The sequence below is a fragment of the Nesoenas mayeri genome (genome assembly GCF_963082525.1).
Source record: "Nesoenas mayeri genome assembly, chromosome: 15".
Taxonomy (NCBI): Eukaryota; Metazoa; Chordata; class Aves; order Columbiformes; family Columbidae; genus Nesoenas; species Nesoenas mayeri.
This window is the reverse complement of record NC_137559.1, coordinates 4330980-4355646: the sequence shown is the minus strand read 5'-3', so window position 1 is coordinate 4355646 and position 24667 is coordinate 4330980. Positions and strand designations below refer to the sequence as shown.

Sequence of the window (24667 nt, the reverse complement as noted above, 5' to 3'; positions counted from 1 at the left end):
CATTCAGGATGCAGCACTGGGTACCTAAAATAATTATTTTGCATCCATAGCTCTGACACTCACACTTGGTTTATGATGGAAAATGGAAAATGGGAGGAAGAGCTGAAAATACCAACAGAATCGGAGCAAGTTTGCCTGGCTGCACTGAGAGATGAAAGGTCGATCTGAATGATGCCCGGCTGGCACTTACGGGGTTGGCATGTAGGCAAGCGATTTCAGGCAAGCATTTTTGGACATGTTAGTGGGTTACTGAGAAGGATAACTAGAAATGGTGTTAAACCCGGGGGAAAAAGCTGACCCCACAGCATGGAAGCGAGTTACTGTGTTTGCTCAACCTCCAACAGCACAGCCCGAGCTCCAAGGAGAAAAATGACAGGGATACGTGGACTAAGTAAACTCAAATTTCAAAAGCAGCCAAGCCAAGCTGAGCAGGGTGCTGGTGATGTTAACTCCCTGGTGCGATGCTGGGCTGTATCTCTGTGCCTGCCCAGTCCATCCGAGCTCCGGGACACACGGACTCTCACCCACATCGGCCAGTTACCAGGTTTCCAGAGGAGAAAAACATGTCTGTTGCTAAACTCTGCCTGCTGAGCCGTCCCTGCTCATGGCACCCGGCACCACGGGCTGCAGCTCCTGGCCAAACCCCCCGGTAAGCGAGGACCTGCCATCACTCCCCTCCCAACCACAAGAGCTCTGTGCCTGGTGCAGCGCCTGCTCCTCTCCCCAAACCCGTCCTGCTCTGATAAAGCCCCTAAGCTGACACCGGGGAATTTTTTACCATTTTACTGATAAAGCAAGAAAAACACGTTAGCAGCTCCAAGAGCCCAGCTGGGCTGGGAAAAACAGACTTTCCCTGTGAAAAGACACCTGTCAGCAGGCAGGGAGTGGGGCTGACATTAAAAAAGGACACTCTCTGGCAGCAGCATGCTCTCCCAGATCCTGATATCTGCCTCTAAATCTGCTCCTCCCTGTCCTTGGCTGGCATATCTCAGCTCGGTGCTGGATGTCAGTGCTGCACGATACCCCTGGGGCTGCAGCACGGGGCTGGTGGCACTGGAGGGACGTGCCGTCCTCTCGCACTGGGGCGGGCACCGGTCAGGGCATCCTGTGCAAGAAAACCCAGCGGGGACACAATCTCATCCAACACACTGCAAACCAGCAGCCACCAGCCTTTCCCCAGCCCTGTCCCCAGCCAGGGTGACCAGGGGAGCACCCTTGTCCTCCCACCTAATTCCTGAGGCAGAGAAATCCAAACCCACGCTCTCCTCCTTCATCCCCAGCCTGGCACTCGCTGTGCACGCTGCCGAGGCCGGGCTGGCTTCGGTATCCTCTGGCCAACTGGTGGCACCGGCACAAAGCTGTTCCACCCTCCCCAAACCTGCTCCCAGCTCCCAGTGCGAGGAAGCCAGGCTGGAAAACAGTCCTCGAGGGGCTGGGAAGAAAGCGAGGAGAAGCGCCTGCTGAAACCGTGCGAGAGAGAACATGCCCGGAGGAAAACAAGGGCAAGAAAAATCAGACTGGCAGGCAGCCCGCTCGCCCGGGGCCCGTCTCCTGGTTTGCTCTGCTGCCCTCACCACACAAACGTGTCGCTCCCAGGGCAAGTTGAGCCCGTCCTTGGCCTCGCCCGGAGAGCAGCGAGCACACCGGCGCGGTGCGGGCGCGCGTCCGGGCGTCCTCCTCCGCACTAAGCTGTTCTGCAGCCCTGCCTTGGCGCTGCACCCGCCTCTCCTCTCCCAGATTAATGCCGTGACATTTTGAAACCTCTCTCAGCTCATTAGGCAGTTGCATAACGCACTCGGCTCTAACACCGTTTAGATAGCTAACCTAATTAATGGTGCCAGCTGCCAGCATGTGCCACGCCGGGGAGGGGACAGGGAGGGTGGGTTTGCTTGGAAATACAGCCACTGAATATCGCCAGATGTCCCCAGAGCAGCCAGGCAGGATTACACCTGCCCGCTGGCACTAAGGACATCCCACCGCCTGCTCGGTGTGGATGGGCGTCCTTAAACCCAGGAGCACTGTAATAAAAAGGGGTGTCACCCAGCAAACACCGCCTGCTCCATCCGGGGCTGCAGCAGGGACCCAGCCTCACTGCAAGCATGCAAGGAGATGAGCCACTCATCTCTTACCTTCTCTCACTGCCAAAGAGCCGGGCCACTTCTTCTCGCCCAGGGCTACGGGCCCGGGTTCTCCGCTCTAGCCGCTTCCTCTCCACCTGGAAGGCCTCACGATTACTGATCCTAATGGCCTTGGGAACGTCGGCCAGGGTGGTGTACTGCCGGCTGGCTTTAAAAGAAAGGGGACGCCCCGATTTTTCAACTCCCCTTCCTACATCTCTGCTGCTGGAGTCCTTGTGCATGGGGCAACTGCTCTTCGAGTCCAAGGAGTTCAGAGAGAAGCTGTGAATCATTCGGTCGCCTGATCGGGTACCTGGGGAAGGAAAGGGCTGGGCATGCTCCTGCGAGGGCGATTTGGGATAACTGTACCTGTTGTTCGGGGTGCTGGGGCTGGGTGGGCTCGGCGGGGGCGGCAGCTGCTGCTCTTCCAGCTTCGAGTCTTGCTTGGTCTTCTCCAAGGAAAAGTACCCGCTCTCAACACGTGTCTTCCGCCCACAGTCTATCCGGTCTCCGTTCATGGAGCTCTCGTCTAAGAGATGGAAAAGTCACCACGCTTGGTTTGAAGTCCGAGTTCTGCTTGTAACAAAAATCACCCTGATTCCACCCAGGATGGGAGTAGGAAATGAGAGCAGAGATGGTCTGGGCCCTATGTACATACTGTGGCACATCTTGCACGCTTGGTTTTTGCATCGTGACCACTCACAATGCCCATGGAGATGGTGGGATGGTTTGCAGGGAGCTGGGGATGCCAGTCAACCCTTGGGTCAGGCTTGCAAGATTGAAAGACATAAATCTTCAAACCGCGAAATGGATGGCAGCCATCACCACTCTGCACCCATTTCCATCCCTGACCTTCCCTGCCTGGCACTGACCACAGTTCTGCAGGCACGAGGCGATGGACACCTTGCTCCTGGCAGTCAGGAGCAGGCAGAAAACATCCCCCATCCGAGCGGGCAGATAAAGGAAACGGCCACAGCACGTGGGACCTGTCCCCGGCCCCACAGGAAGAGTCCCCAGCCCTTATTGTTCCAGGGAGAACAATGTTCCAGGAGGCCCTGGCGCCTTCCAGGGACTCATCGAGGAGACCAAATGTAAACAGGGCCCTGACGCAGGGGCTGGAGGAGGAAGCGGCACTCAGGGTTTGGCAGCCCCGACAGCCGGGCTGAGCTCAGCGTGGCCTCACACCCTCCGGCTGCCCCAGATGGGGATGCAGAGGGGCTAGAAAAGGCATTTTTGCCCCCTTGTTTTCCCCTCAGCACAAGGGCAACACCGCCTGTGAGGCCAGGGCAGGACTGGGCCTCAGGCTATATGGTTTTCCAGCATATGATGCAAAGTTTTTCATTCCTGAACTGTAGCCCATAAGGCCTCACTCAGGTCCCTGCACGACACATTAGGGATAGAGGCTCCTTCTCCTCCTCACTGGGATGCTCTGGGAACTGAACCTGTAGAAAACTTTTCCCTATATGGTGTTTTTTTGCTGGCTCAGCTGCCCAAACCGGGTCACCGCAGTGTCACACTGGCGCTGGCACCCCTGTCCCTCACCTTCCTTGCTGTCCAGCACGGGATCCTTCAGGGAGCCGGCAGCCCCAGCCTGGCCTTGCACCGGGCTCTGTGCCGGGCTGATGCCGCTACCCCCGTCCACTTGGTCTTTGCCCCTCATTTCTTCCTGCCAAAGCGTGGACTTGGTGGCAGGGACCTTTTCTGCGCTGGGGATGTTGCTGCTGGTCACAGCCATCTTAGCGGGACCGGGCTCCTAAAGAGAACGGGTGAGACAACAGGGTTAGAGGGGTTTGTCCCAGCTTGGTCCCCAGAGGTTCCACCCGGCTTGGGTGCTGCCCACAACACATGTCACGACGGGATGGGGATGGAGTTGCTCAGCCATGTGACATGGCCACACTCCCAAGGGGACAAGCTGGCAGGTGGAAACCCTGCCCCAGGGCAGCATGGTGGCCAGAATGGGTCAGAACTTCCTCAGCCAAAGGGACCATCGCTGCTCTCCCAGCTGGATGCCTGGGGGGCACAGCCCTCCTAGGGTGGGCTCCCGAAACCAGCTGTACCTCCCCTGGCAACCAGCTGGGAAACATCCGGAGTACCCTTCAGTTGGGTGCTGTGGCAGCGGAGGGGCTCGCTGGCTTTGTTTCTGGATAGGAACTGGCCCTCCCGGTGCAGGACACCGCGGCCACCAACACGTCACTTCTTGGGAAAAGCTCATCTTGTGCTCGTGCAGCCCGGCCCCAAGCAGAGCAAAGCCCTGGCCCTTCCTCGGCATTCACAGTCCGTTTATACTCCAAAATCTCTTCCCAAAGGTTGCCCCGTGCACACATGGGGCTCTGCACCCGAATTCATGTGCAACACCACAGAGAAACAGGTCTGTTGGGTCCTGACTCATGGGGGAACCTGGAAACGCTCCCCTCACCTCTGCCAAAACCCAGTTTGAGGTGACAGAGTATCCTCTGTAATTGATGCAAATAAAATACAGCATCCCCCGTTTCCCTCTCCATGTCCCTCTGCGGGCTGGCTCGCAGGCAGCTGCTGCCTGTCGCCAATCCAGACCGACACCAGGCTTCTCTCCCGAGTCCCATCTGCCAGCACTGAATCTTCCCAGTGTTATAACATTAAAAAGAAAAATCAAGCCTAAGGACATGGGATGGAGGAGAAAATGAATTCCCTGCCACCAACAGCTGCATTGTTTGCTTGTCACGGCTAGTTTGCTACAGGCCACTGATAAAACAAATAAAACCCAACTGGCGCTGTAATCCAGGTGCTTCAGCTACCTAACAGGCCATTTGTTTTAAAAAGGAAATAGAAAAATCACATGGAGCTTTATGCTATTTTAAAACAACACCCATTATCTTAAATGCTTCTCTAGTTAACAAGGGGCTCCGCAGTCCCTCAGAGGATGACGATGCCGTTTTGGTGGCCACAGCCCAGGTTGGGCGCGCGCCCCAGAAGAGGCAGCAGCTTTCACAACCCGTTTAGGGTTTGGCTTTGTTCACTACCAGATGTTTTGCTGTTTAAGCTTCTGCATTAGCAGATTATTTTCCTTAGAGCCACCAATAAATCAATGACAATTAACCCTCCCTCCAAAATCTCCGGACTGTGGGAAGTTTCCCGGCTGCTTGTTCCCTTTCCACAGAGCAGAGGGGGGATCCAGGGTCACCTTAGCCATGGGCTGGGGACAAGGGCTGCCAAGTGTCCCCTCTGTCCCCCGACATGTCAGCAGAGCCCCTGGTGGGGTTTAGCCCTGCACCTCCAAACCAGCATTCACAGGCTGCACCAGCGTGATCTTGCAGGGAACGGGTCCCAGCTCCATGCACAGCCACAAGCAGCACCAAATGACCTCCAGTCTTTAAAGAATCCCCCTTGGAAATTTCACCCTAAAGGAATGCAGTGTTGGAGGTAAATGATCCTGAGTTCATCCTGCTCAAGAGGATGCTGCTTGAGCAAGGGGGTTGGACCAGACGGTCTCCAAGGTCCTCTCCAACCTCAGCCACTCTCTCATTCATTGATCCAAAAACCCAAAGCTAATCACCAGCTCAGCTCTATATCTTTAGATATCCCTTACACACACACCCCCATATAATTATTTGTGGATATATATTTAATTAGACAGAGATATGAGGGCCAAAAAGCAAGCAGAGAAATTAACTCTTCACTGCTCAGCAATATAAACAGCTCCCAAAAGGAGCATGCACCAAAAATCAGCAAAACCGGCCTCCAGTTGCACTAAGTGTGTCTGGACACGCTCTGCTTACCCGAGCCTGTGCAAACCCGCCCTGCAACAGAGGGAAGTGCCTCAGATCCCTGATTTTAGCCCCAAATCCTGCCTCAATTTCCCAGGGAGAGCAGGCAGGCAAAGGCAGCAAGAGAAACCTGTCCTTTTTCCAGTGAGACCACGACCTGCTTGCAAAGCAAAGGTCAAAACATCTCTAGGATTGCACCTAACAACTCCTGTCCAAAAATCTGCAGCTGGAGGGATATTTCCAGCTTCGCCTGCATTTCTCCCACCCTGGTGATTTTGCAAGAGGAAGATGCAAAATGCTGGGGGAGCTGAAAATGGCCCTGATGCCCCAGGAGCATCTGGCTGCAGCCACGCTCTGCTGTAGCACTGACAAGGAAAAACTACATGGGGGTGAGAAAAAGCAGAAATATCCATGGTTTTGATTTTCTTTTTCTAAATAACAAAGGTGTCCGTCCCTCCCTGAGCAGCTCTCAGACACGATTCGCAGCCGGATTAGCGTGTGGCCGTCTTCAGAAATAAATTAGGCTTTCTCCACCGACATGCTGCGAGCGAGCTGAACAGCAGCCAACTTCAGAAGAAGCCATTTCACAGAGGGGATTTGGTGCTGATTTTCTCCCCAGTATCCTCTCTCCTTCCCCAGACTGGCTGCCTGCATCGTCATAATTTGGAAGACACTGGAAAGAGGCTTTTTGCATTTTCCTCCTGCCTTTGCACGTTGCTCATGAGCACCCAACACCGCAGCATCCATACAGGGGTGGGTCCCACGCGGAGGTTGGCTTTGTAGAAGTGAATTTAAGTCTTTTTCTGGTGCTACGGGGATGGGAGTGATGGGATGGAGGGAGTGGAATGAAGGTAGTGAGTGGGATGGGCTTGGGACAGAGCTAAAGCTTGCACAGGAGGGTCCACCCAAGCCAAGAAGGGGACAAGTGCCACCAGGGTCCATGGTCAGCCCGTCCCCAAGCACCTGGGGAGCCCGCCTGCCCGCGGGGAGCCAGCATCCTCCCCGCAGTCGCTTCCCTTATTTGGTGCTCAGAAGCTCAGATCCTGTATGGTTTCCAAGAAGTTGCCATGGTGATGAAATGTAACCCAGAATGACGTTTTTCTGGCTCTGCGCCCCTTTCTCCTCCTCTCTGCCTCGTCCTTCTCCTGAACCCAGCATGGGTTTAGTGTTGCAACAGGGATGGGGTGACATCCCTGTCCTGCTGGGGTGCCCTGAATGTGGCAGACCCCTTCCTGGGGCACGAGGACAAGCAACTTGTAACATGTCAGCTCTCGGCCATGGAAGGTGAAGGCATCTTCCCCAGGGCATCACCAGTGCCCGAGGGGCTGTGATGACCCCAGCCTTGGCAGGGGGTGGCTCAAACTTCCAGCTTAAGTGTAAAAAAAGGACCATCTTCCCCCCATTTCTTTTCCCCCCATTGCCCAGAACCTCTTTATCTAGTGGAGTGGTGGAAACTCAATTCAAACAAACACCACACAAAACCCACCCATGGCCCGGTTTGCACCAGGACCCACCTGGGGACTTCATTTAAGGGGACCTGAAAAACTGGGGCTCAAGGGAGGCCCGATTCTGTTTGCAGTCCCCCGGTGCCGCAGACCAGCTGGGCCCGAGGAGCCCTCCCAGCCGGTCCCCCGTGGCAGTGGGATGCACGCCCAGAGGTCAGGCAGCCGCTGTTCTCAGCGCCAGCAAGGGACCAGGGTGGCCCTGGGGTCACGTACCCCATCTGTGGGATTCTCCCCCACTCCGGCCATGTGGGAGCCCGGCAGGAACAAGTGAGTCATGGCCAGCCCCGCTTTTTACCATTTATAGTCAAAGTGAGCACGAAGCCACCGCCGGGTCCCTGGAGAGCCCAGCTCCAGCCCCCAGAGCTCCCAGCACGGCCCTGGCCTTTAATATTTTCCTTTCATTCCCATTATCTCCAGGGTCATCTCAAAGAGGGGTAACCAGAGCCCGATGGAATTTCATCCTGTTTCTGCTGAAATGGCCCGTGAATGGTCAGCACCTCTTCCCGGTCTGGGGACAGCGTGTGTGGGGCTGATGCCACAAAACAGCACACAGGGGAGAGGGGGCAAAATGCAGCCCCAAAGCAGCCAGAAAAACAGCAGCAGCAGCGTGTCACCCTGGGAAGCGACGACCAGGAATTAATTCATGCTGTCCTGCTGCCCTGACTTGTCCCCAGCCTGGGGGTGCGGAAGGTTTTGGGGGGATCTTCGGCGGGAGCAGAGCAACACTGTGGCTCTGAGAGGGAGGCAAGGGACTGGGTGACAGCGTATTTCCACCCCCCTGGGTGGAACTGGGGTTACCTGGGGAGTTGGGGGCTCTACCTTCCTCTTCTTCTTCTGATTCTGCTTGTTTGTCCTCGGATAGACTATCAGCATCTCCAGCCATCTGCAGGCAAAGAGAGAACAAAAGGTGAGGTCTGTGCTGAAGGGCAGCACACAGGGACCGCAGTGATGCTCACACTCCCCCGTGGGGTTTAGCGGGCCATGGACCCCAAAACTGTTCCCCCCCACCCAGATGACTCTGACCAGCTCAACCTGCCTCTGGGATCCCATCTGCCCTACGGATGAACATCCACACCTCGTCCCCAACTCCAGCCTTCTGGGGGATGTAATGTGGCCATGAGCACAACCCCAAACTGGAGCTGGGCACGCCGAGGAGCTCAGCCTCTCCAGCCTGCACAGGGTCAATGCAGCAAACGGGAACCAGAAATCATCCCAACCAGCTCCTGGGGGAAAAATGAGGCAGGACAGGAGGGGAGGATGGATGAGCCCAGGGTGTTTTGGCTCAGACTCCACTCAGTGAAAAAGTGAGGCGATGGCCAAGGCTGACATGGGACAGGGATTCAAGGATCCTGAAAGGGAGCCGAGAGGGACAGGACCTTCCCTCATCAGCGATGCCAACACCCGCACACAAAGTGCTTTTGTCCAAGAGAGAGCAGCGTGAACTTGGCATTGACAAGTCCATACCCTGGCAAGTCGCTTGTCTGGGGGACCCTCCTGTGTCCTCCTACCAGAGTGCAATGACCTGCTCCTGCATCTCTGCAAACTCCACAGGGACTCGTGGAGCTGAGAAACATTCCTGCTTCAGATGTCCCTGCTTCCCCCTCCTGTCCCCCCACTTCACACGCTGCTGCTGTAAAACGTTTTGAGATGACCACATCAAGTGGGTTTTTGGTTAAGCAATAAATGCCAGAAGCATGCAACAAACATAAAACAAATTCTCCCCCAGCCAGGGAAATCTTCCTGTCGTGCTGCAACTGCAAATAAAACCCGCCTGGCTCAGACCCAGAGTGGGACTGTTTCAGGATGATTAATGCTTGCAGTCAGGAGCAAACGTGCTGCTTCAAAATCCAGCACCGGGCCAATGAACAATAAATCAGCCCCACCTTGCTCTGCAATGCCTCTCCCTCCCGCATGGCCGGCAGGACCGGCAGCAAAAGGCTGAACCGGAGTGTGGGGAGAGGGAGAAGAGAGCAGGGTAGGGGGTTGGCTGTATTTTGGGGTTTGGCCATCGCTCCTGCCTTGGCTGGAGGAGAAGAGCCAGCTCCCCTGAGCCAAGATACCCCCGTACACCCCGGCTCCGCAGCAACCTCATCACTGCAAACGGGGCTGGGGGGATGGCCATGCTGCTGGGGGACAGGTCTGCTCTATTTACCCAAATGGGGGGGTGTCACAACCAAAGAAAATGCTTGGAAGTAGAAATCATTTCAGCAGAAAGCAATGACTGCTGCTGCAGGGCTGGGGCAAGGAGGAGATGTCGTGGTGGGAAAGAGCAAGCGCTTCAGCCCTTCAACTTTCTGCTCTGGTTCCAAATGCCAATAAACTTTAGGAGGGAGGCAGTGAGCTCCAGACAACCCACGTGGGAAACACTCGCAGCTGAGTAGCTGCACCGTCACAGTCCATTGCTGAGAGCCGGCAGCTCGGCTCCTCTTAGAATCATAGAATCATTTTGGTTGGAAGGGACCCTTACGATCATTGAATCCAACCATAACCTAAATCGAGCACTAAACCATGTCCCTAAGAGCCTCAACTCTGCGTTTTTAAACCCCTCCAGGGATGGTGACTCCAACATTTCCCTGGGCAGCCTGTTCCAATGCTGCACAACCCTTTCCATGAAGAAATGTTTCCTAACGTCCTTCCTCCCAGCTAAGGGCAGAGCCCCACAGCAGCTCGGCCCCGGACCTGCACTCACCCGCTGATGATCTCCTTGTTCTCGGCCCGGATGAAGTGCTCCCTCTCTGGCGTCAAGATGCACAAGGAGAATTTCTGCCCCGTCCGGCTCTCCCCATCCACCACGTCTGTGCACTGGTTCATGTTGATGGTGCCCTGCGGGAGGGTTGTCGGCTGCGAGGGGAAGGAGAAATAAATGTTCAAGGAGAGAAGAGCAGATGAGTGCAGAGTTGAGCCCTAAAACCTCTCCTGGTGGACACCAGGATCTTGTGCACCAAGACACTCTGGCCACAAGTAACCAGACCCATTCGTGCACTGTGCCGGCACACAGCAAAGCCCCGTGTCACACATCTGGGGATGCAGAGCAGCAGGCACTACTCCTGCCAGCCCAGTGCTGCCAGCAAGACGCTTTTCCTATGCCGAATGCCCAGGGAAGGACGACTGCCCCGCAGCAGCACGAGGACACCAAGGCACAGCTGCTTTTGGGTTTGCAGCTGCAAACCATCTAGAGTGTTGGGGTGGCACCTGGGGACAGGAGGTGGCAAAGCAGCAAAGCCCCACTGTCCTCAGCGCAGGACGGCTCGGGCACTATAGACAGACATGGCAGAATTTTCCCAGTCAAGTTAACAAAACACAGAGTTTGACGGGAAGGGACCTTTTGTCTGATGGGCTTTGCAAACAGTGTCACCTCCCAGCCCCCTTGCTCCAAGCAGACACAGCAGAGTGGGACAGGCCCCCCCAGCCCGAGGGGACACAGAGGGACCCAGAGAGGTGTCAGCACTGACGAGAGCTGACGGGTCCATCTGGAGCGGCGCCGGCTCATCCGATTACAGCACGGCCACCCGCTCCTGGTGTACGGCACCCACAGCCCTCCCGCCCCGAGCAGCCAGGCTGGGTGTCCCCCATCCCCAAGCCTGCCAGGCTCGGTGACACCAGGGTCCCCCCCTGCATCCCAGTATGAACGCGCACTGGGAGCATAAATGACGGGGTGAAGGGACTCCTCCGAGCCGCCCAAAGCAGCCCATGGCCACCTGCTCGCCCTGCCACGGGCTCCATGAGCCCTCCAGATGGCCGGGCCAACAGGGAGATAGATTTTTGAACAGCTGCTGTTAAGGTTTTTACCATGGAAACCAGCTCCCTTGCCAGTAAAACCCCTCCAAAAGCAGCCTGTGCCATGCAAAGAAGGGGTGATTGGGGAGAGCTTGATGGCCCCGGCTTACGACCCCAGGAAATTCAGATTAGGCTCCCGAAGTCCTCGGTTTACCCAGCTGCAGGTTGTGGGAAATAACCTCCTTCCCCAGCAAAAGAGCTTTCCCTGCAGCTGTGTCCCTGTGACAGCCCAGGGGTGGCACGAAGCCATCACAGGTGCTGCAGCATTGCTGCCCAGCACAGGCACACCAACACGACCGGTTGTACATGAGGGACACCAAAACCTCTATTTTTTCTTTGTGGAAACCAGTACGAGCATCCACAGACCCCATGGGATGGCGGGAGGGAGGGAAAGCAAAGCCGAGCCCGGCACAGCCGCCCACCCTGCACCGCCGCAGGGACTCAGCTCCTAAGAGGATTTTTTTGTCTTAGACAACAAAAATAAAACCCCGCTTTCCGGGAGCTATAAAAACCCAATGGAAAAAACTTTCCCCTGCTCCAAGTAGAGTCTTAGAAACTTTTTTGTCTCTCTGGCCTTCAGCACAGCCAAGGTCTGGGTCCGGCCCCCTTCCCCACCCAGAGCATTTTTGCACCAGGGAACACAACCGGGAGGCTCAGGCTCAGCTCCAGCTGCTAGCCCTGCCTTTGCCATTTCCCATCCTGCTATCAATGGGATGGAGCACCCAGCTACCCCACGACTGGGTCTGGTGCTTGGCTGTGTCTGTTAACCGGGGAAGGGGTGGACGCCCAGCAGAGGACACCATCGCAGGCACCATCACAGCAGCACACCTCCTCGTGCCACCGGCCCGGCAAGCGGAGCAGCTCCCGGCCGCAAGGACGGCAGCGCCATCTGAGCAGCTACAGCTCCCCACGCTGCCAGTATCAGCCGAGGAACCGGAGCCAAGAAACAATCGCGTTGCTGTTTCCCTCTAGTATGACAGATCCATATTTACACACACACGTGCTCGCGGCGGCCCACACCATCCAACACAAAGCCTATAGTATGCTCCTCTTCTCCTCCTCCTCTCCCTGCCCGGGTGCTTTCCACATCACAACCCCAGCGGCCTCTGGAAGGAGCTCGGACAAGATGCAGTGACCTTCGGATGGATGCTCGCAGGCAGAGCCCAGCAATTGCAGCATCCCCTGCCTTGGACAGCGGAAAGGAGGGAAATTAAAAACGGAGACCTCTTACAAGTCCAAATGAAGAAATCCCAAGGGGGACACTCTGCAGAGACCCCGGTGCTGCGGCAGGAGGATGCACAGTGCTGGGTTCTCTCAGGCACAGGGGCTGATGCTGTAAGTCAACAGGATTTATCTGCAAGAGTCCCCCCTTTCCATATGATTTTGCAGGGCTGACGTAGAAATACAGGAATATTTAGATTTAAAAATATCTGTTTTTTCTCCAACTACCTTCCCCATCATTTCTAACCCCTATGCATTGTAGCAGCTCGATGCAAAATACAATGGAACTTTGCTCAGCAACTGTACAGATGTTTCCTGAGCAGGTAACCCCACGGTCAAGCTCCCGAGAAGCAGCTCTGCCGCAGCCTCGGCGGGACACGGCCAGAGCCCACGCCATTCTCTGGGGCTATTACACAACGTGGGTTGATGAAATCTGGAACACAACCTTTAAAGAAAGGCGAAGGGGCAGAGGGAGGAGGAAACCAAACAAAAGGGACATTTTACTTTCTGCCAAGAACCAGGAGGGGAAGAAATAAAGGAAAAACACAACCATTTGTCTATCCTGCATGGCGAGCTGGTTGCCTTGGCACCGGGGCCCGGCTGTCCCGGCGGGGAGATGGTGGCTTTGCTGTCCTGCTCAGCCATGATGCTGCACGGGAAGGGCTCAGGCACAGGCTGGCTCTGCCCTGGCTCCCAGCGCCGTCCCAAAGCAGCCAGGAGCCTGGGGAAGAGACATCCACGCTGCCTCCATAAATTCTTCTTGACAAATGTTAATTCTCCAAGCTAAAATATTCATGAGGGCGGCTGGCGCTGAGCATGCGGCTCATTCGCAGCACTCCCGAGTCCCCTGCAAAGGCAGCTGCCGCATTTGCTAAAAGCTTCACCCCTCCCTGGTGCCCAGGCTCAGCTGATCGTGGTGCTCGGGGCGAGAAGCAAGCAGGATCTCGCTGGGATGCGGCGTGGGAGGGAGTGAGACTCCGCTGCCCCACCGCCACAACATCACAGCGACACGGAGACCATCGTGCCCTGGGTGACAGCAGAAATACAGCTTAGACCTACAGCTCCCAGCACCAGCGCGGCACAGGGAGCCCTCACCAGCGCTGCCTTCACCATTCCCACCCGATGCCATCAGCAAGAAAGCACCAACTCCTGGAAAAATCACAGGGAGCTGCCTTTTCAGCCATGCAAGGCTATGCATGGTCTCCCTAAATCCCATTTGGGGATGCACTGAGGTGCTCAGATGCTGGGCGAGCAGCGCTGGCACAGCAGAAGGGCTTTAATGAGCATTTTAGGCTTCCTGCCACCAGGCACAAGGCTATTGATATGGCCACGCCGCGACCAGAGCTCTGCGGCGGGCAGATTTCATTACACTTATAGATCATCTGACAGGCTGAGCATCCTGGATTTATTAAATTAGACAAAGGCTCTTGAAAACAACCTCTGCGGGCTCTGCAAAAGGATGGAGTGGAGCAGTCGCCCATCAAAGAGGAGCAGGAGGTTGTGTTCCTCCACCCCACACCTCCCTGCAAGCAGGAGCGCTCCCCCATTCCCACAGCAGCTCTCTGGTCCCCCTGCACCAGCCCGGCAGGGATGCAGGTCTCTTTTCTCGACCAGCTGAACCCAGCTTTCCCACCTGCAGCATTCCCCTAGCAGCAGCTGCGGCTCAGTGAAGGCATCAAGGAACCTCCAGCTTGCTCAGGCTGTGCACCAGGCAAGAGGTGAGGGAATGCAACATGAGGTACAAAGCAACATGCATCCTACTGTCCCTTGGCACACGCAGGTCAAGCCCCTGAGCAAGAAACAAGGCAAGACACTCCAAAATCTCCCTTGCTGCCCAAACTTTCCAGGGGACAGAAGCCCATCACCTCCTTTAATAGGCAAGGGCACAAGCGATGCTCTGCAGAGGTGGCCTTGGCTCTGCACCCGCAGCAAACTCGGCTTGTGGTGTCACCAACAGCCATCCCGCACCAGCAACAGAGGGGACAGGACACCTGCCCGGGTGTGCAGAAACACCCTCCTGCTTAGATAAACACCACTGCTCTTCCCCCTGGCCCCATCACACATTTCCCCACTGCTGGCTCTTGCTTGTTCATCACAGGCACCGACAGCCAAATCCTGAAATTTGTTTTGCCAGAGGAGCTCCCCATGGCCCTGGGTCACCCACCCCACGGAACCGGCCCCACGCACGCCTGTCCCTGCATGCCGGGCCCCCGCAGAGCCCTCCCGAGCCTCTACCAGGAGATAAAACAACATCAGCTCCACTTTTGCCAGGGGGAAGGAATTTTCTTCCCCGGGAGCAGTTGGGGAGGGGGCGAAGTGCAGGGGCTGGGCAGGAGGGTTCAGCCAGGGGCCGCTTTTAAGCAAAGTCGGTGTTTATGTCCACAGACAGCGAGTCTAAACACTGAGAGAGGCCGCGAGCTGCCTGCGAGCACCCTGGGGCTCCTCTCCCACCCAGAGCCACCCCAGCCAGGAACGGGCAGCACCCATCTCGGGGGTGCCCAGGCAGCAAATTTGGGGCCATGTATCCCACCTGCAGCCCCGTCCCCACGGGCACCCATCCGGGGAGCACACACTGGAGCGCAGCGAACCCGGCCGGGGCTGCGCGGGAGGCTGGAACTGGCTCGTCTTGGCCTTATATGGCGATTTTTGCGTTGCTCTTGCAGCTCCCAGCTGCTCCCCAGCCCAAAGAGGGGTCGGGAGCTGGCAGCCAGCGCCTCGCCTGCCGCCTTCCTGTTAACCTCTTTCCTGCTGAATGGTCTCTGAGGGGTCCGTGCACAACGGGGACGGCCGGATTCTGTCCTGGCACATCCATCCACACCGAGCAGGGAGGGTCTGCAAACCCAGTGGTGGTCACCAAGTGGGTACAACCTCCCTCCGGGTCTTCAGCAGTGTCCCCAAATCCAGGGAGCCCTTCATGGCAGCGTGCATCCTTGTACATGCACACCCCATGTCCAGTGCTGGAGGAGAAAAGGGAAAGATGAAGAACATCGGCACCATGATGGGAACAAGCTCCCATCCCAGCTCTTTGGGGACCAAAGAGAAAGCCCAGCTTTGCATGGGCACTTGCCAGCCATGCCATGCTGAAAGCAGCACCTTGCAGCCCTGCAGACCCAAGAGTTACACTTCCCTCTTGCTCTCTGGGATTTAAATGCATTTAAAAATGCAAAACATCCTCCTCCTCCCCTCCTAAGAGGGGGGTGGGAGGAATATATGGTAATGGATCCGACCCCATCTGCTCACAGCTGCCAGCGTGGCATCTTCCCCGCTCCCCGGCGCGCAGGCACAACGGTTACCCGGCCAAAGGGGAAGCAAAAATCTGCAGCGTTCAAGTGAGTTGTCATGGTAATCAGCCCGATGGCAAAAGCCAGGCGAGACCACGTGCCGGCACGGCACACACGGCAAAGCACCGGAGCTTGGTGCAGGGACCACGGCGGGCGAGTTGCCTGGAGAGGGAAACACAGTCATTTGGGGGTGGGAAGGAAAGGCGGGCTTCATTTGCATCTTAGTATTTGAATCTTAAATTGCACTGCTCCAAATCAGCCTCGTCAACTTCTCCGCCCCCTCGGTGTAGGAGACAAGTCCCCGGTGGTCCCTGTGCTGCCAGGCACACATGTGAGGGTGTTCACCAGCACCACCGTGCACGCCAGCTCACATGTCCCTCCCCAGGAGCAAAGGGCTTCACCAGAACATCAGAAACCATGTCCCTAGAGCACAGCTTGTGAGGTCACCTGCACACAGAAATGGTCACAGACATGGTGATGCTGATTTTGGAGACAGCTCAGGAGGTGGAAAGCTTGGATTGACACAGGGCAGCCTCCACCCATGTTGGTCAGACACCCAAGCCCTGGTCAACTGCAGCTGGACCTGGATTTCTGCTTCATGGGGATGCTCAAGCATCCATCTGGGCATCAGCTGAGCTGGAGAACCAAGGCCAAACTGGGGAGGGCTCTGCCCAACGGCCCAGGCTCGCTCCACAAACCAGTCACACCAGGGCTGAGACTCTGACTCTCCAGAGAACTTTTGCTTTCAAGCCTTGAGTTGGGTAGAAAGACCAGCAAGAGGGGCAATACCTTTGCTCAGGATCCTTACGGCAGCTCTGAAAAGGCGTGAAATGCATTTAAGTGAAAAGGTCTTCACACCTTGGGAAAAACCTTAGGAAATGAAGCCAGGCCAAAGCTCCCTCACTGCTCGGTTTTGGAGCCAGTCTCCTTGAAAACTGGGAAAATTACTGCAGCTGATGCGGTTTCAATGTTATTCACAGCACCAAGTGCTGCTGGAACAACTCCCAAGGTCTTATGCTCAGCACTGCTCTGACCTAGGGGCAAATACAATGGTGGCCAAGGGCCACCCGAGGTGCCACCACCCTTGGCAGCATGGAGGTGTGCTGCACACGCACGGAAACTGGGCACGGGCTGAGACGTGATGCCATCCCACTGCATGTGACACCCAAAATCGGACCGTGTGGAGACACCCGGGAAGATCCGGACTAGAAATCTGGGAGAAAAGAAGGGGCTGTGGAGGGAGCTGCTGCTTCTGTCTTCTCTGAGCCATCACGGATGGGCATGGCCAAGAGCCATCCAAGGAAAGCAGCAAATTAAATCAAAGTCCCGTATGTCCCTAAGTGAATCCATCTCCGCTTCAGCCTGGATGGGAAGGAAGGACAAGTCTCTGGGTCTCCAGCCATCCCACAACTTCTCCCACAAAACCACCTGAGAAGAGGAATCAGAGCAAACACACAGCAAGAGACCGAGCCATCAGCACTGGCACAGCCGTGCAAAGCCATCTCAGACAGCCGTCGTCTACAGCTCTGGATAATTTAAGGCCAAGCATTATACTGGCTCAGGAAGCACAGTGAACTGCACCCAGAGCACGGTGAAAAATCACAATAAAACAGTAAATAATATGGCAAGACATCTCCTCGTTTGTCAGTAGAATAAAAGAAAAAACATTCAGTTCCATAGGAACCAGAAGTTTTCATTTTTTTTCCACTAAAATACAAAAATAAAAGAAGGAAAGCACCACCTTGCAATGGACAAAGTCAGCAGATGCTGCCAATACAGCATCTTGCACCAGCGTTCAACAACTGCAAAAAAAGGTGAGGACAACTGTGGGGATCACCAGCACCAGATCCGCCGGATGCTCAGACAACTCCCACGGGCACAGATGCTTCAGTGGAAGTTCTTGAATCCGGCCAAATTAGCCTGGAAATCTCATTACTCCCCAGCGTTGCTCTTACGAGCTTTGCAGAGCTTCCTGCCGGGCTGGGAATACCACACGGCCATGGTCCCAGGGCGCTCGCGGGGCTGCAGCTGGAGAAGTGAAGGCCAACCCAAGCACAAGAGGTTGGGTTGCATTGGCCAACCAAGCAGCAGCAGCCACATCCCCCGCCCCACGCCTCACCCCTATAGAAAACCCCACACCTGCTCTGTGTCGCTTCCAGACAAGCATGGACTCTGCATACCTTCTCAAAAGCCAAGGTGGTGGCCAGAGAGCCTTTTCCAACCTTTGACTGTTGGCCATCCCAGAGAATGGCACAAAATGGGAGGCTTTTTGGTCAAGAATGGGGCAGTTCCAAGGAGAAAAGCTCCCAACAGGCACATATAAGGAGACCACCCGGCAACAAAGTGAGCCTGGCAAGGTGCGGTGGAGACACCAGCGCAGACAGCAAAGAGCTGTCCTGGCTGGGCAGGCACTGATGGGTTCAAAGGCAAGTGGCACCTGGGAGAGAAAACCTGCCATGGCGGGGACAGAGGCTGGGAACGACATGCTGGGCTGCCAGAGCCATCACCATGTCCTGGAGGAGCAGCGTCTTCCACCTAAACCCGCTGCTCCCATCTGGCTCCTGCACTTGCAGAGAAGTTCAGGGACAGGAGCAGGTTCACGTCTGGGAGCTGCTCCTGGGAACACTCCCCGCAACCTCTCCTTTGGGAACATCCATTGGACAATCTGGTGCATCTGAAGGGGATGAGCCCAAGGAGGTTTCTCCAACCCCCATGCCCAGGACAACAGAATTCACCCCCAGCAGTGGCCTGGGCATGGCACTAACTGCCCGTGCAAGCCAAACATCCCCTTCCTCCACACATCTGCTCCGTCCATAATCCTCGCTGTCCCTCCCCTAACGGGAAAGCAGCCAGAAAAGTGAACCAAAACCCTAATTATATCCCCAGCGCCCTGGTGATCCGCTGTGACTTTATCGGCGTGGTTGCAGTGGGGCTGAGGAAATGAGGAGGGAAGGGCCAAGGCTGGGTGTGCTCCAAAAACCCACCCTTTCTCCTCAGCCGCAGCATCACAACGGGTGCAAATCCCGTGCAATCTCAGGGTGCTGCCAGGACATGTCTAAAACCAACCTGTGCTCCTGTTCCACCTTCTCTCCCCAGGGACCCTTATCACCCACAGCAAAGGAAACATTGCAAGAATCACTTTATGGGGACAGGGAGTGGTGACAGCCGTGGGTGGCAGCAGAAGAGCAGCCCAGAGTCTTACTGTTTGGCCACAAAATCATGGAGAAGCCACAACTACGGCACCTGGAGCCATGGGGCATGCAAGAGCGGGGACCCCTGAGATTGCAACGCACAGTGAGGGGTGCAATGGATACACAGCATAGTCCTGGGGTGCAATAGCAGAAAAATACAGGGAGAAAAAACCCTCCTGGGTAGGTAGGAGCCTTCCCCAGCTCCTGGAGCAGCCCAAGCCCCACATGCAGCACCTCTGCCCCAGAGACCTGCTCTCCCCTAACAGCAGAAGAGGTGACGGACGAGCCGCGCTGCCCGCGGCGGGTGGAAGCCACATTAATATACACAGAGAAATTAAATCCGCTCCTGGATCCCGCGGGAAGGAGGTGAAGGGTAACGCTAAGTTGCTGTGCACGTGATTTACCTATGGTAATTTTAACTTCCAGCAAGACCGAGCGGCTGCTTTATCTTGTCGCCTCCTTGCAGTCAGACAGCGACCGCAGGGAAGCGGCTCTTCCGCAGCTTCGAAGGGACAAAATAAAAAGTTTTTACAAAATACCTATTAGCAAAAGCACATTCACATGCTGTTACCTGATGTGGTATGAAGGACAAGCAGTATTTTGCTGTTTTGTTTTTGGGGTTTTTTTTCCTACCTTACATATCTTGCAGCCCATGATAACTCACCGAGCAAGACCAATAACAAAACCAGCCTGAGAATTCTCATTTTTTCACCAGAAATGCCTCAAAACAGCACGGACAAAAGGTGGAAGGCTTCAGTGAAACCCCTGCATTCAGCAACCCTGAGAAAAGCTGTTTACAAAACCTCACTGAAGACCTCGGCTTGTCTCCACGCAAGTTTTAACCTGACAATGTCCCTTTCACAGACTTCAAACCTGATGAATAATGCATACCCGGGATAAACCAGAAATATAATATTCACTAATGCTTACCGTAACAGAGAAACAAGGACTGTGAATAAGTAATTTATTAACCTCGAACCGTGTTGCTGCTTGAACAGAGTACACACCTCGGCTTTCAGCCCCAAAAACACCGGCGCAAAGTTTGCTCTTGAGCACACCAAGGGTTGGCTGAGACCCCCCGCTCTCATCACACCCCCAGCACAAACATGCCTTGGCTTGGACCCTGCAAGATGGCAATGAGGGGGAAAATCCCCCCCTGGAGAGAAATGTTGGGAGCTGCCACCCTCCTTCCTCCATCATCCTCTTCCTTGGGGGCCGCAGCCGCCCCATCTCTGCCAGGACGGGGGTGGGAAGCCCACGACCCCGCGCTCGTCCACGGCTCCAGCCGCTTTCTCAAGCATTCCAAAATCTGGCCAGAGCCTCTTTTTTACAGCACACCCCCATCCGCAGCTGGACGTCGGCCTAATTGCCTATTTATTTATTTCTGCATTTTCCCAGCTCCGCGCACACACTGGTGCAGGGGGGGGAAGCCGAGGCCGGCTCCCCAGGCGGACCCAAAAGAAACAGGGGGGTGCAGCTCCCCCCGTCCCCCCAAGGCCAGGAGGAAGCCGGGAAGCGCGGGGCCAGGAGCAGGAAGGGGGGGACGCCGGCAGCATCGCCCACCCCCTTTGCTTTGTGCGCACGCTTGGGGAAATTAAAAATAGCTGCATCCATAGAGTGGCTGCAAGCGCCACAAAGAGTGTGTTGAGCGGAGGCAGCTGCAAGCTATTTGCTGCCCCTGGTAATCAGCATCTCGGCTTGCAGAGCCCCCCCGGCCCCTTCCTCCCCTGCCAGAAGCAGCCGCTGCCTTTCTCCAACCCACATGTGTCATGTCAACAATCAGCGAATACAGGATCTCCGCCGGGTAAAAAGGGGGGAAGACGCTTTAATTTTGTGAGCTGCTTTGTTGCCTTGTTCAATTCACGTCCTCGGCCACCTCTCTGAGCTGTCACTGAGGGTTTTACAGTGTTGAATCCCACCAGGTGAGGCCAAGATACCCTGGTGCCACCCAGCAGCGATGGGAACAGGGATGTGCCAGTCACCGGGATGACATTTCTTCCAGGGATTCCTTTATGCAACAGGAAAACGGGTGCTATTGCCCAGCATTACCCAACCTGTAGCCCACTGGTGGTCCCCACCAACCTCAGCCCATGGCCCACAAAAGGGCTGGAAGGAATTAAAACCAATCTCGTCCCCACCGCCACCTGGTGCATCTGGCAGGTACAGGGCTGTGCCACAGGGAGCTCGTTTCACATGCCCTCTCTGGCACCAAAAAATAGCAGAGGAAGAAATAACACTGTGGTTTTGCTGGTTCTTTTGGTTGGTTGTTCACGGCTCTGCAGACAGGCACAGACACCCAGGGACTGGGGGATGCTCTGGAGCTGGGACTGGACACCCAGCGCTGCAGCCCCTTCCTCAGCTGCAGAGCTCCCGCTGCATCGTTTCAACCTCTCCGCCAGAAAGAATAAATGGAAAAAGAAAAAATAATAAAAGAAAACAACTGGAGAAACTGCCCGTAGTAAATACTTGTGCTCCCATCTGTCACCCACTGCTGCAGCACTTGGGCCGTCACGGTTTCCTATTTTGTTAGACATTTACAGTGTGATGGGACGCAGAGGAAAAGCGGGTCTGATGCCAACATCTGAAGACAGGGCCCCAAGGTCTCACATGAGGGTAATTGTGCGCTCAGCAATCAGCTGTGTCATTTCATGACCAGCTCTGACATCTTCACATCTTCAGTGCCTTCAGAGGAGGGTTTGATTTCTCCATTAATGTTTCGCAGTGGATCATGATTTTCTTTCACCGAGAGCCTGCAGCCAGGCTAGAGACCACGGGTATTGGGCCCAGGCTTCCAGAAGCCATGAAAGAAAAAACTCCAGCTGCTATAAGTGCCTGTATCCCTCTGCCCCCGTAAACTAGATAAATGCAATTTAAACTCCAGCTCATTTCCCTCACTGCTCTTGCACACATATGATGGAGGAGTAGGGAAAAAGCAGAAAGGACAGAGCCACTTGAACCCGTTCTCGTTGCTCAGTGTAAGAGCGATTCCAGCTTTGCAGCTCGCCCTGCAGAACACAATAGGGGCTGTGTTGTTTCCAGGAAGGAAGCACCTGGGCCAGGTCATCAAAACTGCTCGTTCATTAGGAGGTCTGGCTGCATGGAGCTCTCCCAACTCTGCTTTTATCCTCTCGTCTTCTGTTAACTCCCAAACCTCCCACTATGGAGTGTTTCATGGAATCTCTCTCCCAGCTGGCAGCAAATGCCCTTCTCAGCAAACTTGGTCACGGACATCTGCGCCCTCCTCTATCCATGCTAGGGAAGACATGAACAGGAACAGCCAGGTCACCCCACCTAAGTTCACAGTAAACCCAGGTACTTTAGTCCCAGGTACTTTTGGGGCCACAGTGATGGTCCTTGGCCATGGACCCAGGTGCTGGGGCCATACCTGGAGGAGCCCTTCCCTGTTCTCTCAGCCCCACAAACCACCGTTTTACTACCCCAAACGCCACACTAAACCAAACTGAAAGAGGGAAAATAGAAGAAGGTAGGGAACCATTCATGGGGGTGTTCACAAGGATCTTGACAGCAGGACCCACCCCCAGCAGCAGCTGGGGCCAGACACTTTGAGCAGACAGAAGAGGGAAGACATGAACCCCCCTGAAGCCACCGTTACGGGATCCCCACACCCAGCCCCAGCACACAACATGACACCAGAGCAGCATCAAGCGAGACGCTAACATCAGAAAGACCACAAATGAAGATCTGCATATCCTTCCAACTCCAAGCCTGCCTGGTCCTGGATTCAGCAATATCCTGGGGAACGAGTTCCCAGGACTCCCTGTAGGTTCATGGATTTATTTCCCTCCCCCAAAAGCAGCATTGAAAATCAAACACAACAAAACCATCAAAGATCTCCAAGCTCTGTCGGGAACCACCAGCACTCGTGCTGTCTCTACATTTCCCGTAAAGCAACTACAAGATGCACTTTATCACCTCTTCCGTGCACTCCAACTTGAGGCGTCCCTCTTCTGGAGGAGAAAGGATCACTGCTCCCCAAAATCATTCCCAACATTTCCTTATTTCTACTGCATCATCTTTGAGATACACGCTAAACATCCCAGGTGAAACTCCCCATAGCCATCTTCACTCCCCACCAAACTGGTTATTTCCCTGGCTCTGCATACTACGTGATGTCCCATTCACACCAGGACCATTGATGCAGAAGCTCCTGGATGGAGCCATTTTCCCGTCCATAGCATAAACTGGTGGGACTGGCAGGGCACTGCCACCAGCACTTGCCGAGGTGACACGTCACCTCCGGACCATCGCAGCGTGCGGCCATGCAAGGGGTCGCCTTCCCCCTCTGTTGAGGTCAACCCAAAAACCTAAGGACCTGGGAAGAAAGTCCACCCACTGCAAGAACAAGTCAGACCCACACCCTGGAAAAAAAAATCTGTGGGGGTCCCTGGCACCCTCCAAGCACTGAACGGCCGCTCTGCTCCAGCCCTTCTGTTTCAGCTCACTATTTAAATTTGAAATGCGCTTTGATTCAAGCCAAAAGCTTTTTATGCTAAACAGAAACTGAAAGTCTTGAAGATCTGGCAAACAGAGGCACTGGCAAAACTGCATGCACGGGGGGAGACAACGGGGACGAGGGGAACGGGGGTTTTTAAAGCCCAGTGCTCCTGTGGAGGAGGGGGCAGGGAGAGCTTGGAAACACTTAAATGGTGAAATGCGTGGAAAAGGCAAGGACAGAGAGGCCAGGATGTTTAAGGTTCGTTTTTAATCCCTGCCAATGAATTTCCATTCCGTGCCAAGACTGAAGTAAACTGCTTTGATCTGAAAAGGAGGAGAAAAAACACACGCACAGATTCTTGGCTTCTTAAAACAATATAGATGACAAAGGAGGGAACTACGATGAAAATCAGGATGGGGCAACTCTGCTGATGGTGGCATTTTTAAATGACCCTTTCTTCTGAATGAAGACAATTTTGGAAGGCGGTTTATTAAGAAATAACAATTGCAGGTGTCTATGCATCACGGCATCGCTCCCTCACTCTGATCCCCCACCAGCAGCCACCAATGCTTACACCCCTCTCCCTTTTTACCCATTTGCCAATTCCTTAGGTTTCCGCGGCCGGGAGCAGGGCCTGGGGCCGTGCAGGTCTCCAGATGTGACCTGCAGGTCTCCAGATGTGACCCGGCAGCACCCTGCACACTGCCAGACCTCCCACCTCTGAGCTGGGCCCTCTTCTCCTATTTACACACCCGGTCCAGGGGTCCCGGTGCTCCCCTAACCACTGCCAGATGCCAAGCTGGCCTCACTCTTCATCCCACCCCGGTCTTATCAGCTCCTGACCCCCCTCCCAGACATCGCAGGCTGGAACAGGGATGTCCGCTCCATCATACTGAGGTTAATGCTGTTATGATCCATCCGAATTCCTGATTTAGGAGCAGGACCACCGTGCTGCGAGCCCAGGAAGGGTCTGCGATGCCGCTGTGGAGGATGAAACCACCCAATTCCATACGCATGAGCAAATTCTTGCACGGAGGCTGCTGACTGCTGGTTTAAGCATCCTCTTAGACTCCACTCAGACACTGATCTTAATGTCTGTCCCCAGTTGTAGAAAGGAACTTGACTCCAGCAAATGCCAACCTAGTATAAATCCCAGCCCAAGGAAAGTGGCAGAGGGGTAAACTGAGGCACAGAGACTAGGCCTGGCCCATGGACATGTAATGATTCATTAAGATGCTGAGCTAGAGATCCAGACCCTCTTCTCTGATCTGCTCTAGCCATGGGGCTGGATCTGTCCCCAGGCAGTGCTGAGGGCCAGGAGGGAGGGGACAGCTGAGGCCACCACCCACAGCTCTCTCCATCCCCACAAACCCCCC

General features: G+C 55.2%; 1 protein-coding gene across 2 annotated transcripts in view; it reads right to left on the bottom strand.

Moving 5' to 3' along the window:
• Positions 1-24667, bottom strand: part of MPRIP (myosin phosphatase Rho interacting protein) — a 75047-nt gene that overhangs the window by 33966 nt on the left and 16414 nt on the right. Inside the window, exons 4-7 of one of the 2 annotated variants that reach the window (XM_080354075.1) lie at positions 10055-10206; positions 8164-8248; positions 3660-3870; positions 2130-2646 (exon numbers count right to left, since the gene is read on the bottom strand). In XM_080354075.1, the coding sequence (XP_080210201.1) occupies positions 2130-2646; positions 3660-3870; positions 8164-8248; positions 10055-10206 (965 nt within the window). The remainder of the gene's footprint in view (positions 1-2129; positions 2647-3659; positions 3871-8163; positions 8249-10054; positions 10207-24667) is intronic. The other variant, XM_080354076.1, reaches the window with a different exon arrangement.